Raw genomic sequence first — 19,769 nt, forward strand, 5'->3', positions numbered from 1 at the left:
GTCGCAGGTGCTCGCTGGACGCGATCACAGACAGGGTGAATCAGCGCGATGGGGACTTCAGACTCCAAACTTCACTTTAGAAAAGCTGTGATACAGCTTACAACCAAAACACAGGTCAGGTTTGTTTTATTCACTTATATGACGTTTTTAAATATGTGTGTGGAAAATGTTTAATTCACTGTAAACAGTAACATATGGAAGACTGTTGCGCAATGTCTCTTTCTAAGTATCACCTGATAACTTTATTATAAACTCCTTTGGGGTATTTTAGCTTTCTACCTTAATCCATAGCTTGTCAAAAGAGCGTTCAAATGTTTGCATAGAAACTAAATATGTTTATGCATATCTGTTAGCCTATTAATTTGAGACGAGAAAGACTCAGGTATTGTTGAAGTCAGTGTTGGGTGTAATGCATTACTAACACTCTGTTTTGTTTTTTAGTGAGTTTTAAAGGTAAATGCTCACTTAATGTGGATCTATGATTCATTTCCCAAGTGAAAATATTGTTCTACATTGCAATATTTAAAATCAAAATAATAATAATAATTCTGCCGAAACTCATTTCTGTAATAAAGACAACTCATTCCAAAGGAAATAATGTTAGCAGGTAATGTGGTTTATGCATGTACCTATAATATCATGTCAATAAGGCCCAGGGGTGGAAAGAGTACTGAAAAATAATACTCAAGTAAAAGTACTGTTACTTCTTAAAAAAATGTAGTTTGAGTAAAAGTACCTGTCCTAAAAACTACTCAAGTAAGAGTAAAAGAGTAGCTCATTTAAAAGTACTCATGAGTAGTGAGTATTGAGTACTGAGTTGTGAAAGCTATGCCCCTTTATAATAAAAACTGTATGCTGCAATTTAAAAATGTAGCACACATACCATCATTTACATTCCCTTTTATGGCTGTTTGCCGGAAAGAATAAAAAATGTAGCTATTTTATAGGCGTTTGTGATTGACAACTTTTAAAATACATCACTTGGCTATGATACTGTAAACATTACATGAACCTGATTTTAAAAATAAATAAATAAAAGGGCGACATGATTACAGAAATTAAAAGACGAAAAAGTTATTTTCGCTAATGTATGAAACAATTACATTAAAATCAGTTTATGTGTAGGGTCTAAATTTCCTTTAATGCCGACTGAGAGAGTTTTTGTCGCGCATAAAACATGTTCAAAACAATGCAAGGATGGCAAAAAAACAAAAAAATACTAAAAAAGCAGGGTCACTTGGCGCGTCATGTCCCGCACAATAGAGGCGGTAGAGCAGATGTTTGGTACAGGGGCCACATCGGGCTTTAAAGGAATAATTCACACAAAAATGAAAATTCTCTCATTTAGTCACCCTTATGCCATCCCAGGTGTGTATGACTTTCTTCAGCAGAACAAAAATTGCGATTTTTAGAAGAATATCTCAGCTCTTTTGTTCCACACAATGCAAGTGAATGTGTGCCAAAATTTTGAAGCTCCAAAAATCACATAAATCAGCATAAAAGTAGTATAATCCATGTCTTCAGAAGTGATATGATAGGTTGGGTGAGAAACAGATCAAAAATTTCTAGCAAGACTTTAATATTGATCTTTTTCTCACCCACACATATCATATCACTTCTGCAGTCTGATTTAACCACTGGATTACTTTTGTGCTGCCTTTATGTGCTTTTTGGCGCGTCAAAATGTTGGCATCCATTCACTTGGATTGTATGGACCTCCAGAGCTGAACTATTCTTCTAAAAATCTTAATTTGTGTTCTGAAGAAAGAGAGTCATACACATCTGGGATGGCATGAGGGTGAGTAAATGATGAGAGAATTTTCATTTTTGAGTGAACTGTTCCTTTAAGTAGCACATGGGGGGCCACATTGTCCTCCTTTTGAGATACAGTGTTCCACATTGATTTAGTTCTTGTATCTTTTAAGCCCAGCAATAGTTGTGTTCTCATTCTAATGCATGATGCACAATTTTCTGAAGTTTGTGACTGGTGGAATATTCTGCCTGAATTATTGCTGTACAAAGATTGATACTTTAATATCAGGCATTAGAAAAAACATGATAAAGGCTAAGCATAATTATAAAATATTTTATCATCTCTACTTTCCTGGTAATTTATTAGACAATTTAACACACTCTCTGCATCAGGGGTCGGTATTATAAAAAATAAAAAACTAACAATATTATTAAAAAATATTATTATTAAAAATGTCACTGTTTTATTCTATTACATTAATGCTTTTAAAGCTACTCAAATTATTCAGCCAAAAGCAGTGAGAAAAGAGTGATTTTCTCGTTCCCTTGTTATTGTTGTTTGATTAATAGCCTTTATATGACATAGCCTACTAGACAGTGCTCTATTCGGTTACATGTACACTTCAAGTCTGACATTTTGATTCAAATACGCTTTTCGTCCCACTGTTTACGTTCACTTTAGACCAAACCGACTGCGTTTACATTAATGCCTCATCAAGACGGGCATTGGTGGATTATAAAGTGTATATGACCGTTTAGGTGCGTTCCCGCATTAGCGCTCAAACATTAGCCGCCTGTCAATCAAACAGCACGCAGTTACAGACGTCAGGAAATAAAAAGTCAATCTTTTATATTTTATCTAGATCAAGCAACCAGTGGTTGTCTTGCTATCGCGATCGATGTAATGAACACCCCTGTTCTAAATGTAGATCATAGGCTAAGTATAGAAAGTTACTAAAAAGTTTATCATCGATATCATCTTTTTTTTATTTTTTATTTTATTTAGATAAACATAAAGATTGTTTTATTGCCCAGCCCTATTGATAACATCACCTTAATCTCTCTCATCAACCCAATAATCTCAGTGATAGATAGCTAATTTACAGGCTACATTATAGACACACAGAATCTAGTAAACAGAAATATGAAATTTACCTCGATATGTCTCTTCAAATTAGAGGCAGGATTAATGCTGATATCTGAATTGAGCAAGTTGACACAATCAAGCAATTGGCCTTTTTCACTGCGAAAAGCCCTTTCAGGTGCTGCCGTGATGTTCAGGTGTTGAACTGTGTTTGAGGCATCCTCCACATCCATAACAGATGGCGCCTGATCTACAGCTGCCCTTCAAGTTTTGTTACATGTGATTTGATTTGATGGGAGTCAGGAGGATCTCCCTAGCCAATCATGTTGATTGATAAAAATAAAATCAGGACAGGGAAGTAGGGAACTGTAACTGCTTAAGTTACAGCACTTAAAATGTACTCAAGTATACAATTTTAAAACTACTTAAAACAGTACAATTCCTGTGAAAAACTACTTAATTACAGTAACGTGAGTATTTGTAATTCATTACTTTACACCCCTGATAAGGCCACAATAGTATATTAAGGTGACCAGATTTCTGAAGTGAAAAACAGGGACATTTCTAGATCAGTGGTAAATATGTCATTGAAATTTCACGTTACTTATCTATGAATTTAAAAAAGGGGGCAGTTCGGATGTGTATTTTGACCATGGTGTAATATGATAAACTATCGTCTATCTTACTCTGTTGACTATGTCCCAATGAAATTCTGTTACGGAGGTAAAGTTGATCAATTTTAATTGTCTTCTGTTACATATGAGTTCATTCTTTTCTACACTGTATACAGTAGATGACACTGTGGCATAAAAGTGAACTAAACAAACATTTATAAACTATGATTGAATATAGTTGCAGCTGATTCACAGCACAGGGACACCTGCCCTTGGTCACGCTCTTCTTACTCTCTTCTAAAATTCTTTCTCTTCTCCTCTTTTCCTTCACCTTTACCTGGCTCTTTCCTAAAAGTAAGACGGTAGGCTGCCAACTTGCTTGCTGGCAAACTGGCAGAGGAATTTCAAAAGAAATGAGCTCACTTGACTACCATTATCATATGAAACACTTCCACTATGTACTGTATCAGGGCCTGAAATTAATTTCTGAAGGGGGATTACCCAAGATATATACAAAGATATTCAGTATTGTATAATAATAATAATTATTATTATTATTACTACATTATTTCAGTTATCTCATATGGTATCACATGAACCTGTTTTTCTTAATTACACCTTTTATTTTGATCAACTCTTAAGCATTATGATGCTTCTTTTCAGTCACTTCTTTCCCAGCAAGGCGCAATGTAATCTATGCGCTGTGCTGACTTACATTTAACTGTTCTTTGCAGATACTTTATTATACATTTCATTTATTTTTCCATGTTGTTAATGTCGTATTCTTATTTTAAATGTATTGTATATAATACATAACAATATAACTTCTTTATAACATAGCTAGTATGTGCCTCACATCAAAGCTGTTAACGATGATGATGATGTTTCTTTTCAATAGCTCCCTGGTCCAGTTCTTAATGGCAAAACTGGCGCGAACAAGTAATCAATAAAGCAAGGCAAATGACTTAAAGCTGCTATAGCGAGAAGCCCCCTCTACTGGTCAAAATAAACAGCACATGATTAACCTTGTTGCCAGTGGGCTTCAATAGCGGTTTTCTTGCCATGTATTTTCACTTTGCGGACTGTTTTGAACGCGCAGTAAAAACGGGGACATTCCCGGGGACAGCTCCAGTCAGGGACAGACCGTCAAAAACCGGGACTGTCCTCGGAAAATGGGGACGTCTGGTCACTTTATAGTAAATCAGAAGGCACAAATACAAATATATATTGTAAACTATTTATACAACATAGTTAGTATTTGTTCTGCTGCTTTTAATTTGTGCAAATGTATATAAATAGACATATTTTTCTGTGATAAAATGAAATGACTCGCTTTTAAAATTGAATTATATAAAAACTTGCAAGTAAAATACCTGGATGTGTTACAATAAAGTGCATTTTAGGATCAAAATATGCTTCATTATTAATAAATAATGCCACAATGCAAAAAAAAAGAAATCATAATGGGTCCCACGATTCACCTGTGTGGTTTCACAGCCCGTGGAGGCGACTGATGAAGTGTTCTGGGATCAGTTTTGGGCTGACATCGACTTGACAACACAGGATTTTTTTGCTCTGGTTCCTGCCGCTGAGATCCGTGCTGTAAGGGAGGAATCACCTTCCAATCTGGCAACCCTCTGCTATAAGGTACAGTATCCCATCTGTGCTTACTCATTTTGCAGTTTATGACACTGCAGTTTTCCAATGTAGAAAAACCTTATTAATAGGTGTCTCCCATCATTGCCTTTTTTTTTTTTTTTTTTTTATTTTTTTTTACTGCAGTCAAAAGTGCATGTGCATGAAATGAGTCATGTGTGTGTGTTGTGCAGGCAGTGGAGAGACTTGTATTGAACGCAGACTCTGGCTGTGTGTGTGAGAGAGACAGACAGACTGTACTGAGCTGCACTCGTCTGTTGACACGGATTCTGCCATACATTTTTGAAGATCCGGACTGGCGCGGATTCTTCTGGTCTACTGTACCCAGAGCGGGCAAGAGTGAGGTGAGAATTACACTGAAAATTAACATATTCACCAAAATGTTTTAGTTTGGATGAAATATACACAGATGAATGGATAGATTGATCGAAGATTGATTGTAGTTTGCACACATTCCAAGAACCACACCGGCAAACATGAATTGTGCAAACAGGGTTTTAAGATACACAGTGCGATATGAGGTTTTGCTTAAAACATTAGCTGTGTGTGTGTGTGTGTGTGTGTGTGTGTGAGAGAGAGAGATTGTTCTTGAGTGCATTTTTGTGGTCTCCTATTACCAGTCCTGAACACTGTTCTGATTGTGTCTGTCTTGAAGAAAGATGGCGTATTAAATATCCTGTGATTAAAGACAGAAGTGAGATGAAGGGAGCAGTTCTCTGAATGATTGCATTGTTGATGTATTTGTGTTTGAAACTCCTCAGAAATCCAATTGAGCGCAACAGTGCCCGCCCACTTTTTCAGGCGCCTTGGTTCCGGAAGTATTTTAGCAGATTAAAGGCCATGTGTGGGTTTGTTTACATCAGAATTTTTTCAGTTTGTGTTTTAATAGCCTTGGCCCATTTGAACGTTCCGTCAATGACTACGTTTACATGGACATCAGAAAGCGTCTTATTGCAAGAAAGCAGCCTTCCCGTTTACATTGTTATGCGGTGCGTATCTTAGCACCTTTTACATTATTTTTATTATTCTCAGGTTAGGTAAAGTAAATCAAATCTGGCTTAAATTATAAGCATTCTATAAAAATATTACAACCTGGACAGAAGACCCCTTTGTGGTGTGCTCTTTGCACAGGATCTCAAAACATCAAAAATCAAAGCCTCGGTAGGCAAATTTCTTGGAATCAATCAAATTAAATTTATTAGTTACTATTTATTTTCTAGCAGTCAAAATGTTCTAGGTAAATATAAAGTACAAAAATCAAAAAAGGTTTTTCAATTAAAGGCAATATCAGCAAGGCATCTAGCATCGGAGATACTGCTTGGTCTAAACCGTATCTGAAGTTCTTTTCAATGCATCGTTCTTTTATAGCCAAATTGGCCAACTCCTGAATCTGGACATTCCCAGGTAATTCCCCAATGCAACCGACTCCAAAATCCTTATCTTCTTGACCTTGAATTCAACTCTGTGCAGCCATCTTCTTGCACCTGGGTCATAAATCTACTGTAACTCTGTGTAACAATTAAGAAGGTAAGGAGGAAGCTGGGGACCGGCTTGACAAACACATTTAATAACACTTTTCAGCGTATAAAGAAACAAAAACAAGCACTGCTTTTCAGCCAGCTGCGTCAAATCATAAAGACAGTCAAACATGCAGACAAGCTTCGTACACCTCTCTCTCATCTGCCGCTGTCTCTTCTCCTTAAATACTCACGCCTCCACTCACTGGAACGCGAGGCTGGTGTGGCACGCAGGTGGAAGTCATTCACCACTTATCTTCCTGGCCTCGCTCTGCCCAGACGCCACTTGGCTCCGCCCTGCTCACCACATACCCCCATCGCCGAACTCGGGTCGGGGATTTCTCTGGACTGTGACCTACTCCCCCCACCCCCCATTTCTAGGGAGGGAGCATCGACGGGTCACGGCAGTCTCCGGATCCGACCTGTGCATGCCTGGGAGGGGAAGCAGGGTGAAAGAGAGGAGAAAGGGAAGAGGAGGGCGAGAATAACAAAAGGGAGAGAGAAAGCAGAGAGAGGAGAGAGAGACTGGCTCGCTGGCCCCGGACACGCCGTCAACTGGCCCTCAGCTCGCTTTCATGCTTCCGTCTGCACGACAAACCTGTTAGAACGGCAGTTCTGTGCCACATTAAGCCGCATTCTCCGGAAGAAACCTAGGTGTGTTTTATACCGCTTTCTCCTAATCCCTTAAACGGCATAAGGAAATCGGAGTTCTTATTTACATGACGTTTCAGAACAGCGCTTTGCTTTCTCAAGTGCATGTAAACGTGGTCAGTGTAAGTCAATGCGGTTTTTCATATGTTTGATAGTCCATTGTGCAAAAACCATCATTCTGATACGTTAGAAAAGTCATAGTAACCCGAGTTAGAACAGTCTGAAGGTCTGTGCCAAGTTTGGTGGATGCAGCTTGATAGCTGTAGGAGGAGTTACAATTTATCATTTTGGTCTGTAGAATAACAGTATGCTGGATTTGTCAAGCCGTCATAATGACCGTTGATCTAACTGCTCTCTCCATCTGCCATTGTTCAAACAAACAGATAGTCCCGCCCCAAACTCATCACTATTGGTTGTGCCAATATTGCTATATCTGTCTGGTCAGGACGTTCAAACAGAGCAATGTTTTTAAAAAGCGCCCGTCACATATTTCAACCTATAAGTGGATTACTTAGTGAGATATATCTGCATATTAAACTGGTATGTAGAAAATAACACATTTAACCTTTTAAGAGAGTGTCAAATTTTATTTTTTTTGTGTTGGCACAGGATGAAAGTGATGTTGAATCCACACGGCCATTGGCGGAGTCTCTGCTCACAGCTATAGCTGATCTGCTTTTCTGTCCAGATTTCACCATAGAGAGTCACTGCAAGACCAGTTCGGTAACCATCTCTCTCTGTCATTCTATCCTCTTCCATTCCTCCGAGTCTCGCAGCGCTAAACTGTTAGCATAACATCGGGTCCATATTGTAATTTTTTCTGTCCAAGAGCGTTCCACTTAAACAGGAAGATACCATCTGATCTGACGGACAAGTAAATCAACAGTGTGTTTTGTTTTAGCATGATGATTAGAGACAGATACAGTGTATTTACGATGATATCATAATACTAATCCACTGTTTAACAGAATGGTAGCACATTCAAATAATGGCACAGCAATCTCTGAAAAAGATTGTACAGAGAACACCAAAGAAATTATTGGGGTAAATGTGTGTAGACATTTACATTTAGCCTACTTTTATCCAAATTGACTGCATTATAAAAACGACATTATCAGCATGATGCTAACGGCAGTTGAGCTGTTGAAAAAAACAATTGAGCTATAGGAACCGAATTTATGTCTGGCCAAAAATGAAAAGTACTGATTATTTCACAGACATATAGGCCTTTTCACACCAAACGCGACACGATTACGAGAGGCGAATCGACGGCGAATGGCACTTTCCCTTAGAAGTGAAGCAGATTGTTCGCCGTTAGCACATATTTAGGCCTTTACAATCGGTGGTGGTATTCGACAAGCAAAGAACTTTCGAGACACTTCACAGACTATTTCATTTCACCCGTTGGACAAGTTGACTGACAGTGTTATCATGAATACACAGTTTGAGGGGTGATTAGAAAGAATCGAGTGTAAAAAATAATATTAACGGTTAAAACATGTTATCATTTGGAACAATATTAATTATGTCACTGTCACGTATACTGTATATACTTGTGTTAAGTGCATTTGTTTAAAATCAATGCGTAATGCACACTCATAATGTCTGTTAAAACAAATGTTTGACTATTTTATTGCCTTTTACATCCACTTGTGTTATATTGCTTAAAACCCTGCATGTTACTAATTAAACGTGATGAAATTTAAACACTCCAAGAGTGCACGCAATAAAACACAGATCTCACCCAACAAAACCCATTTTCATATATACTGTTAATGACTATTAAAAATAGCACAGCAATAACGATATTGTTTTTGGTATTCAAAGGCACACAACGTGCACTGCAAGTCAATGCAATAGTATTAATATTATTAATATCTGGCGAAGAAAAACACTTAAAGTTGTTTATTAAAAAAGTGATACAAAGGAAAAGATGGCACGATAAGTATTGTTAAAGGTATTGGAGAACTCGCATAAGATTAAATGCAAAGGCCAAACAATGCAGCAACTTAGAATAAATTATGAAGACAATCTACGTGAGATCAGATCATTTTTAAATGGGATGCAAGGCAGTGATGCAGTAATATCATTTACATGTTAAGAGAACCCATATGAGAAAAAAATCTTTCCATTTTTAAAGCATTTATTACAAATGAACTACACATTCTCACTGCTGGTTCAGGATTTTGACTTCGAGTTACTTCAGTGTTTAATGTCGGTGGTCAAAACAGCTTTCTGTGCTTTAGCTCCACCAGTTGTTCTGGTAACTGCAACAGCTTCTGACATGTAATCTAAAGCTTATATATTATTGGTCAGGGCATTTCTTTATCGGGCGAAGGAAAAATTTCAACACACAAAGCTTCACTTTGTCATCATGTGATTCAATAAGAATGGCTCATTAGGGATCCATTGTTTCGATTCAAAATGTTGATCGCGGCGAGAAATTGCGCCGAAAATTCGCTTATGATGTGCAAAGGCCTATATACTACCATTCAAAAGTTTTAGAACACTAAGACATTTTTGTTCTTGAAAGAAATTGTTCCAGAATTCTAATCTAAAATTACAATAAAGACATTCATAATGTTACAAATGACTGTGTAAATGAATGCTGTATTCTTCAAACTTGCTGTTCATCCAAGGATCTGTGCAAGTGTCCGGCATATACTGTTCACTGAAGCTGCTAGTTTAGTGTCTTCTTGTTATGCATTTTGTCTCTCTCTCTCTCTCTCTCTCTCTCTCTCTCTCTCTCTCTCTCTCTCTCTCTCTCTCTCTCTCTCTCTCTCTGTTTGGTCCAGTTTGATTTCTTCTTTAGAAGGCAGTAGTGCATGGAATAGCCTCCATCTCTCAAAAGAACAATAGACTGATGAATTTCAGGAGAAATGTTGCTTTTTCATATTTTTTAAAGCCAAAATATTATTTGCAAGTGTAAAGTGAGATGCAAGTACTCAATACTTCAGCAACAGGAAAAAGACTGTATTGCGATGTCCACACTTCATTAAATAGCACAACTGTTTCAACTGTTGTAATAATAAAAAGCAATTTCTTGGGTAGCAAATTAGCACATTAAAATTATTTCTTAAAGATTAGGTGATATGGTATATTCTTAGTAGACTGGAGAAAAGACTGGTAAAAAATGTATTTAAAAATATAAAACAGTTATTTCAATCAGTAATAATTATTTTGAAACATTAGTAATGTTTTTGGTGGAATTTTTTAATATCTCTGGCAAACCCAGCAAACTTTAAGTGCGTTCACATGCACAACAATGTGTATAACTACCAATAATCAGCTATTTAAAAAAAAACATTTTTTAAATCCAGCAACGCAAGAAAACCGTATTTACATGAGATTTGAAATCATCCGATTATTTATTTTAAAATAAATTTAATTTTTTTTTTAAAACCGTTACTTCAAAATTTCATACAGTAATAGTAATTACTAATGTTTTTGGTAGTATTTTTGATCAATTTTATGCATCCTCAGTGAACAGAAACATCAATTTCTTTAAAAACAAAAATCTTTTGAAATGTAGTGTAATTATGAAAACAAACAAACCCTGAATATGTCTTCCAAACCTGACAAACTTCACCAAAACAACCAAAAATCAGCTGATTTGAAGTCCAACAATGGAAGAAAACAGTGTTTACATGAGATTTGAAATCATCACATTATTCTCTACTTTTAACATCAAAATGAAAACAATCATGCGCACTGCACTTGCACACATTGGATAAGAATGGCGGTAAAGTTGTTTGCTTGCACTGTGAAATCAGGTTAATGGGCAAAACTCTGTGTGCCGATTGATCTAAGACCTCACCTCGATAAAAGAAACCATTTAAGGCATTTACATGACCTAGCGTAATCCGTGTAAGCTCGTGCATGTCATTTGTTGACTTTTATGACTTTGTCATATTCCAGTAATTTGTTCTTTGCCTTGACTTTTTTTCTGACTTCGTCCAGGATTGCGCTGGTGATATTCAGTCCATAGACAGCTGTGAGTTCATCTGGGAAGCAGGAGTCGGATTTGCTCAGTCTCAGCCTCTTAACCACACCCACGACTCCAACAGGTCAGAGCTCCGCCCTGTTCTCACTGCAATGTACCTCTTTACATCATTTACTAATACATCCATACTTTGCTGTCTCTCTTTCAGGCTGGAGTTGTTGAAGCTGTTATTGACATGTTTCTCTGAAGACATGTACGAGAATCCATCTGACACACACACGCTCAACCCTTGGGTCTCGTTCTTTTGCTCTAGAGAAAATAGGTGACCTCATACACGCACACATTTGTTTTTGTAATTTGGTGGTGCAGTCTGCACTTATAGAAATAATGATTTACTCACCCGTATTCAAAATCATATATGGCCCATTTGTTAAAAATTGCAGCATAAAGATGACATTTTTGGGTGAACTATTCCTTTACATTTTCTTTGTCTCACACAGACATGCTTTGCCGCTCTTCACCTCTCTTCTTAACGTGGTGTGCGCATATGATCCAGTTGGGTACGGTATCCCGTACAATCACCTGATGTTTTCTGACCAGCGGGGGGCGTTAGCAGAGCTGGCGCTGCAGACACTTATCGTTTCATTGGAGCAAGAGCTCGTCGACTCTAACGCAAACATCAGCTCAAACCCAAGCGCAAGTACTGACACCAGCTCTGCTGATTCCAACAAGAAAACATCTGCTGAGGGAAGCAAGGTACCTCATGTAGATATACTTGAATTACTACATGTAGCCATGCCCAAAAATGCTCACTAGGTTTCGGAACAGAGCTTGTGTTTACAATTAAGTTCATTTCAGTCTCGATGATGATGATGTTTATGTGCATTACAGGCCACAAAAGTTGAAAACCTGTTTGTAAACTACCTGTTCCGAATTCATAGAGAAGAGGTGAGACAAACCCTGCTATAAACATACATACACACACCCTCGACCCCACCTAGGCAAAGAGTACCACTACCCTGTGGTCAAACACACACATGCCCTAAACCTCACTTATATACTTCACAACCACCCCCAAAACTCACAACACACACACCATCAAACTCATGCACACAAAACAATAAGTATCACACACATACACACATCTTGCCCTCTTGGTTTTTGTTCTTGCCTGTAGGATTTTCTTTTCATCTTGCGGGGTATCAGTCGACTGCTCAATAATCCTCTGATGCAGACGTATCTGCCTCATTCCTGCAAGAAGATCCAGTTTCACCAAGAGCTGCTGGTGCTCTTCTGGAAACTCTGTGACCTCAACAAGGTGCCTGAAAACACACACACATACATATATTTAGTTTACATCTAATGTTTGCATGCACATTATTAACCATTATAACCATTCTTTTACATTTAGCAGTATTTTAAATTCAGCTCTTGTGTGTTTAGTAACTGCATATTATATTTATACCTGTTTAGTTCAGACTTTGATGTTTCTTCATCTCTGTGTTTCAGAAGTTCTTGTTCTACGTGTTGAAGAGCAGTGATGTGCTGGAGATTCTGGTGCCGATTCTGTTCTATCTGAACGACGCCCGAGCCAATCAGTGTGAGTGACTGGTGCATTAAGTGTTCTGACTACAGAATAAATATCTCTGTCATTCAGTCGTAAAAATAATCAGTCTAATCTTTATATCCATTTCTGGAATTAATGTATTATTATTTTTTTAATTATTATTATTAGATTTTTGTAAATAAAATCATGAGTATGTGTTTTAATTGTTAACATATAACATGGATATGAACCTAAAAAAATGTATTAAAAAAATACATTTTAATTCTTATTTATTTAAAGGAACAATTTTAGAAAAAAATGCAAATTGATATTTCAGGAAACATGTATATTTTAGGAGCTGGAACTAGTCACAGTTTAGTTTTTACCCTTGTGCGTCAATAAAAAAAAGTTACTCTGAGGTGCTTCAAGGAAAAAAATGTCCATGTCAGAAAACTGCCATAATAATGTTATAAATTAATATTAATTAATTTTTTTAACCAACTTCAGTCCTGATCATAACTACCAAATATTCATTCATTTTCAGGATTTTAACACTTTAAATGCCAGTTTGTTTACATAATGCCACTGTTGTTTTTTACACACACACATACACACACAAATTTCTTAATACACACATACAAAACACACTCTGACATCCATACCAACATACACACACAGGTTTAGCTGCATAATTTATTCAGTTGGCCTGCAGTGCTCTATAATACAGAAAATAGGGAAAAAGCATGTATTTGCTCCATAGGCTAAACATGAGAAAAATGGCGCCATCTGGTGGAAAATATTAAAAATTTAACATTTGAAGCCAGGGCTCTGGAATGAAAGCATAATGTCATAGAATTCATGATTTTATGCTTTAATGGTACTGGGATCAAATATTGAAAAAACAGGACATTTTTGTCCTGAGTGTAACTATTTTGTGTACACAGTGTATTATAGATGTATTATAGGAACTGAGGTTGAAATATCAAAATTCCCCCCAAAATACACACCTTTGGCAAAATGTATGCCGTTGGCATTAACACACCCAAAATGATAAAAAAAACAAAAAGGTAAAAGACAAAAATGTCCCGAAGGTTGCACAAGGGTTAAACACCTTTTAGCATTTTTCCAGTTATATTCCATATAGTTTGTCAATATAAAAATATGTATAATAAATATACAAGGATTAGAAAATTGTTGTATAAAAAGTGTTTTTCTCACTGCACTTAAGCCTGGGTAAATGTTTTTTAAAACCCACTTTTTAACCTCCGGGTAAAGCAATGTTTTAAAAGTGGGGGTTGCGTGTAAAAAAGCAAAAATCAAGGTTACAGTGAGGCACTTATAATGGAAGTGAATCGGGACAAGTTTAGGAGGGTTTAAAGGCAGAAATGTGATGCTTATAATTTTGTAAAATCACTTGCATTGATTCATCTGTTAAAACTTGTGTATTATTTGAGCTATAAAGTTGTTTAAATAGCCTTTTTTTTTTTTTACAGTCGTTTTTGGGTTTACGACGTTATGTCACCATTGCAACGAAACTGTAAAATTGAATATAGCATTACACAAAGGTTAGTAAGTGATTGTATCACTAAAATCATGTTAACACATATTGTTTACATCATGTGTCTATGCTTTTGAAACAGTGAGTATTGAAAGTGCCTCACTGTAATCCAGATTTTTTCTTTTTCTTTCAGTAATTGACATTATGCCACAAATGCTGTTGATTGAGCTTAACTTGTATTGAACCCAGAATATTCCTTTAAACCAGCATTGCTGTGCTAAAAGTATACAGTGTGAAACAATGCAGTGTTAGAATGTTACATAAAGTTGTTTGGCAGCAGACAACCAATCATATAATGCCTCAGTGCTTACCTCATTTAATATTCACACGCAACACGTAGTATGTTTCAGAAGATAAAGGACAAACGGAGCAGATTTGCTTGCTGACATTTTCACAGATAAGCAGATCCATTTATTAACGCAGATTAGTTATTAGTGTAACACAGGTTGCGTACCCGTAATGACCTTTATTCGTCTAATCAATGTTATCAGCCTCATAAATATGCTAATATGAATGTTATTCCGGTTCTTTTGTGTTCTTGTTAAATTCATGAGCCATTTTAGTGGGTGTGGCTAATTGTGTGTCTCATTAACTATGACTCTAATTGTGTGTGTGTGTGTGTGTGTGTATATATGTGTGTTTGCAGCATGTGTGGGACTGTTGCATATCAGCGTGTTTATCTTGTTGCTGCTTAGTGGAGAGAGGAATTTCGGGGTGCGTCTGAATAAGCCGTATACTATGCATGTGCCAATGGACATCGCAGTGTTTGCTGGGACTCACGCTGACCTGCTGATAGTGGTGAGACACACATACACAAACATCTGGTTTGACTTATGTTTTGCTAATAAATCTGTCATTGCCAGTAAGATTTGACAAAGCAAAGTTTCAGGATTAATGGGAGAGTTCACTAACCCTCATGTCGTTTCAAACCTGTACAACTGTCTTTCTTCCATGGAACACAAAAAGAGATTTTAGGGAGAAGGTTTGTGCTGCTCTTGTGTCTTTTCCATGCAATAAAAGCACACCAAAATGGACAAAAAAATCACCATAACAGTAATGCATCTTCATGTGGCATATTTGAATATACACAAATAAGGCTTGACAAAAAACAGCGTAGGGGAAGAATTAAAAAGAATAACAGCTTAAAAACATGTCCCCTGAAACATGCTGCAAATGTGTTCTTTTTATTTGATTGACAGGTTTTCCATAAGATAATCACCAGTGGAAATCAGCGACTGCAGCCCCTTTATGACTGTCTGCTCACTATCATAGTCAATGGTGAGTTTGTTTTGCTTCATTGTTCCAGAGAAGAGAGTTTTCTCTTGTTGATCTTCACTATTGTTTTTGCAGTGTCTCCTTACTTGAAGAGTCTGTCTATGGTAGCTGCCAACAAACTACTACACCTGCTGGAAGTGTTCTCCAACAGCTGGTTTCTGTTCTGCTCACCAGTGAACCATCACCTGGTTTTCTTTTTGCTAGAAGTTTTTAACAACATCATTCAGTACCAGTTTGATGGCAAGTGTTGTAACCATATCATCAACTTCCGCATCTTTTCTCTGGGCAACAATACAGATGCATTTCTAAATGCATCACACTCTCTCTCTCTATCACTCAGGTAACTTTAACTTGGTGTACGGCATCATCCGCAAGCGCAGCCTTTTTCACCAGCTGGCTAACCTGCCGACAGACATCAACTCGATACAGAAAGCCCTGCAGAGAAAGACCCGGAGCAACAGCACTCATAATGCTGCCTTTATGGAGATCAACATCCCCTATAGCGCCGCCTCCAGTGAGGGACCGTATAAAACCGCACTGGTCCAGAAGGGCACTCTGAATGCAAGCTTAAAGGCGACTCCATGTAACTCACTTTCTCTGTCACACACACACACACACACACACACACACATGCAGTATGATGACTATATTTGTGCAGTAAAGAATGTGCCATCCTGAAGGTTTCTCTTTCCAGAGAGCATCTGACTGGACAAAAATATGATGCATCAATATTTTTGGTCCGTTTTCTCAGAAGAGTGTATATATAGTAAAAGTTAACTTGTAGTCTGTTTGTTTTGTCACAAAGTGAACTGTCAACCTTTAAGGCCTATTCATACCAAATCTGTGATGAATTTGCATGACAAACGTCCGACAAAAGGTCTATTCAAACAGAGACCGTAGGCGACCCTGTTGCTGTTCTACAAACATATTTATACTAGTTTTCTGCCTGGACCCTTCAGCATTCAGCCGTCAGTGCTAGAGATTGATTATATTGAATGCTGTTAAAGCATTTATTTACCTAATTTAGCACAGCTGTTTCATTAATGTTCTTTCCATTTTTCTGATGTTTTTATGCAAGTGTGATGAGTAAAGAGCACTGTTGCATAAATAAACGTCCTGTGTCTTTATATTTGCACATTGCTACAATTATATTCCAAACTAACTCCCAAACCCAACATCCCTTTTTATAATGCCTGGTTTAATGCCTGTATAATATAAAACAAGGTATAGTGATATAAATACACGTGGAATAATGTACATTTTTCTTTTTTTTTAATATATATATTTTTATCCCCTTTTCTCCCAATTTTGCATGCCCAATTCCCACTACTTAGTAGGTCCTCGTGGTGGCGTGGTTACTCACCTCAATCCGGGTGGCGTAGGACAAGTCTCAGTTGCCTCCGCTTCCGAGACCGTCAATCCACGCATCTTATCACGTGACTCGTTGTGCATGACACCGCGGAGACCCGCAGCATGTGGAGGCTCATGCTACTCTCCGCGATCCATGCACAAATTACCACACGCACCCATTGAAAGCGAGAACCACTTAATCTACCCTCCCTAGCAACCTGGCCAATTTGGTTGCTTAGGAGACCTGGCTGGAGTCACTCAGCATGCCCTGGATTCGAACTCACAACTCCAGGGGTGGTAGTCAGCGTCAATACTCGCTGAGCTACCCAGACCCCCTGGAATAATGTACATTAAGAAAAACAGGTATAGTTAAGCAGTATCACACGAGCAAGAGTACTGTATAGCCCTTCATCAGCACGGCTGTGATTCGGCCGCAGGTCAGGGGTTTTCAAACGTTTTAACTATTAGGACCCCCGAATATGATGATTCCCTTGCGAGGGACCCGTCTCCAAAAAATACAAAGGCAGTCATATATTTTCACGTGTAAAGACTGTGTGAAAAAAGTATGATGTAATAGACATATTTAGTTGTTTGCTAAATAAAATAATTGAATAACTGGATTTATATTGTCACTGTACTAAAGCCAAAATAAATAATAAAAAAACATAATCTGAAAACGACTTTTATTTTGTATAAAGTTGACCACTTTATTTGTTTCTACCCACTATGAGTACTGTTAGATGTAGACTATAAACCTGAAGCAAAACATTTTCAATTCTATTGAAATCTATTTTTAGTCCTTAGAAAACCAAATGAAATGGCAATGATTTCAATTTTCTTAAATGTTTACGTGTATAGATTTTTTATGCTTTTTTTTTTCTCTGAAATTTTCTGCGGACCTCCTTGCGGCCCCCTGGGGGTCCCTAGACCCCAGTTTGAAAACCCCTGCTGTAGGTGATTTAGGGCCATACAGCACGACTGTGAGTGTGATATTGCTTATATACAACAGTTCAATGAAAAAGTAAATAAAACGAGGGAAAAATAGGACTGTCACAAAAAAACGCATTTGTGTATGGAACTACTTTCTTACACCACGGATCAGAATCTGCCATTGCTAGTTCAAAAAATGTACCCAATCCTCCGGTACTAATTTGAAAACGTCACTTTAGGCCTAGTAATGGGCTGTTTCTAACAAGTTATTGGAGAAACGTGTCTGTATGTGTTTGATGGAGAGAAAGGACCAGGGAGAGCAGTTGAGCGTATTCGATTCAACCGTCTGCCGTGCCTCACAAGCAGAGATAAAATATATAGCTGTTTAACTCTGTTCCTCATCTGTAGTGTTAGTCAGCTTGCTGAAGATAATTTTCTCTGTGTAAAAAAAAAAAACAGCTGTCCGAGCGGGGTCTTCCCATAGTATTTCGCTGTAGCCGGTTTGTTTCACTCCTCCGCCATGTTGAATGTTTACATCTGAATTCTGTTCCCAACGCGGAAACTCCGGTAGGTAAGCACCTTGAGTATGTGTGATTACTTCGTCTGTTCTGTCTCTCAGCTGTGATGAGCCTTAATGCTGAAGCTGTATTTCCCAGTTTTGATGTAGTAGTATCTGGGCGATCATGGAGTGAGAGGCAATTGCCAATGACTTAAATGAACGTCAGTTCAACTCACTCATAACACACAAAAATGGTCTTTTGTCACCACCTGCGTGCTAAAATCTTTAATGCCACAGGGAAAAATTTAAATACACATATATAGCTCTTTACACATATGCACTGCTCTTATGTTTTAGTTTAGAATGCCGTGAACACAAGCGGATTGATACACCAAGTGAAGTGTCTGAGTACTGCTGTTCTAAGACATCAGCACTCAAGGAATGTCTCTCATCCAATCAGATTCGAGGACCGGAACTAACTGTTGTATATTATAAAACATGATGCATAATAATATAAAAAATAATATAAAAGAAACCACTGGCTCGTGGTCTTTTCTGTATTTAATTATTGAATATTTGGATTGAATTCAGGGTTTCTTGTGTGTGGTTAGAAAAGAGCAATGTTACAGGAATACTTTATTATATTATCCTTGCAATAAAAAAGCATTTGTTATATTATTCTTGCAATAAAAAAGCAGTAATTCATTTGTCTACACTTGTAGTAAAATATTGCATGTAAGTCTTTTTATGGAATATTTTACTACAAGCTTAGTGCAAACGAATTGCAGAACCTTGCTGCTATTTGTAATGCCAGGATATTATAACAGACATAGTGATATAAATATTAAATAATGTTCATTAAGACAAAACACCAGATATAGTACAACATTTGAGGTATCAGCACAATGCATACATATTCTAAAAAGAATGAATGTGTTAACAGCATATTATTTATTTACAGGATATTTGCATTGAATTTAGTGTTTTTGTGCATGAGATAAGTACAAGAGCACACTCCAGAGTCTTTATATTTATGAACATTTATAATACAGGACATGCACACATATTATAAGCAGATTTTCTAAAACAGACCTGGTTTATGTTTGCAGTATATATGGTTCATGTATATCATTTTCAGGGGGTGTATGAACTGCACGTCCATTGCCGGTGTTTGCCAGGTGATTAGCGCCACTAACGCACTGGATTGAGCAGCTGCAGCGACTCTGGGGAAAAGTGACAAAAAGCTTGTATCTCATTGGTCATTCAGTTTTCATTGCAGTCTGAAGAAGGAGCATTCTCCGTTAAAAAAAAAAAAATAAAAAAAAACGACAAAAAAAAAACCTTCGAATTGTCGGCGGAGGATTTGTCAGACCCGATGTGTATAGCGCCATAGG

General features: G+C 37.3%; 1 protein-coding gene across 2 annotated transcripts in view; it reads left to right on the forward strand.

Moving 5' to 3' along the window:
* LOC127423150 (protein HID1-like) overlaps positions 1-19,769 on the forward strand; it is a 24,039-nt gene continuing 4,270 nt past the window's right edge. For both annotated transcript variants that reach the window (XM_051667258.1, XM_051667259.1), the window contains exons 1-14: positions 1-114; positions 4,948-5,097; positions 5,280-5,450; positions 7,884-7,997; positions 11,235-11,341; positions 11,426-11,539; positions 11,718-11,973; positions 12,109-12,165; positions 12,395-12,535; positions 12,727-12,817; positions 14,968-15,119; positions 15,521-15,599; positions 15,672-15,836; positions 15,937-16,179. In XM_051667258.1, the coding sequence (XP_051523218.1) occupies positions 49-114; positions 4,948-5,097; positions 5,280-5,450; positions 7,884-7,997; positions 11,235-11,341; positions 11,426-11,539; positions 11,718-11,973; positions 12,109-12,165; positions 12,395-12,535; positions 12,727-12,817; positions 14,968-15,119; positions 15,521-15,599; positions 15,672-15,836; positions 15,937-16,179 (1,906 nt within the window). In that variant the 5' untranslated portion in view covers positions 1-48. The remainder of the gene's footprint in view (positions 115-4,947; positions 5,098-5,279; positions 5,451-7,883; positions 7,998-11,234; positions 11,342-11,425; positions 11,540-11,717; positions 11,974-12,108; positions 12,166-12,394; positions 12,536-12,726; positions 12,818-14,967; positions 15,120-15,520; positions 15,600-15,671; positions 15,837-15,936; positions 16,180-19,769) is intronic.

Source organism: Myxocyprinus asiaticus, chromosome 32, assembly GCF_019703515.2.
Source record: "Myxocyprinus asiaticus isolate MX2 ecotype Aquarium Trade chromosome 32, UBuf_Myxa_2, whole genome shotgun sequence".
In the NCBI taxonomy this organism is placed as follows: domain Eukaryota; kingdom Metazoa; phylum Chordata; class Actinopteri; order Cypriniformes; family Catostomidae; genus Myxocyprinus; species Myxocyprinus asiaticus.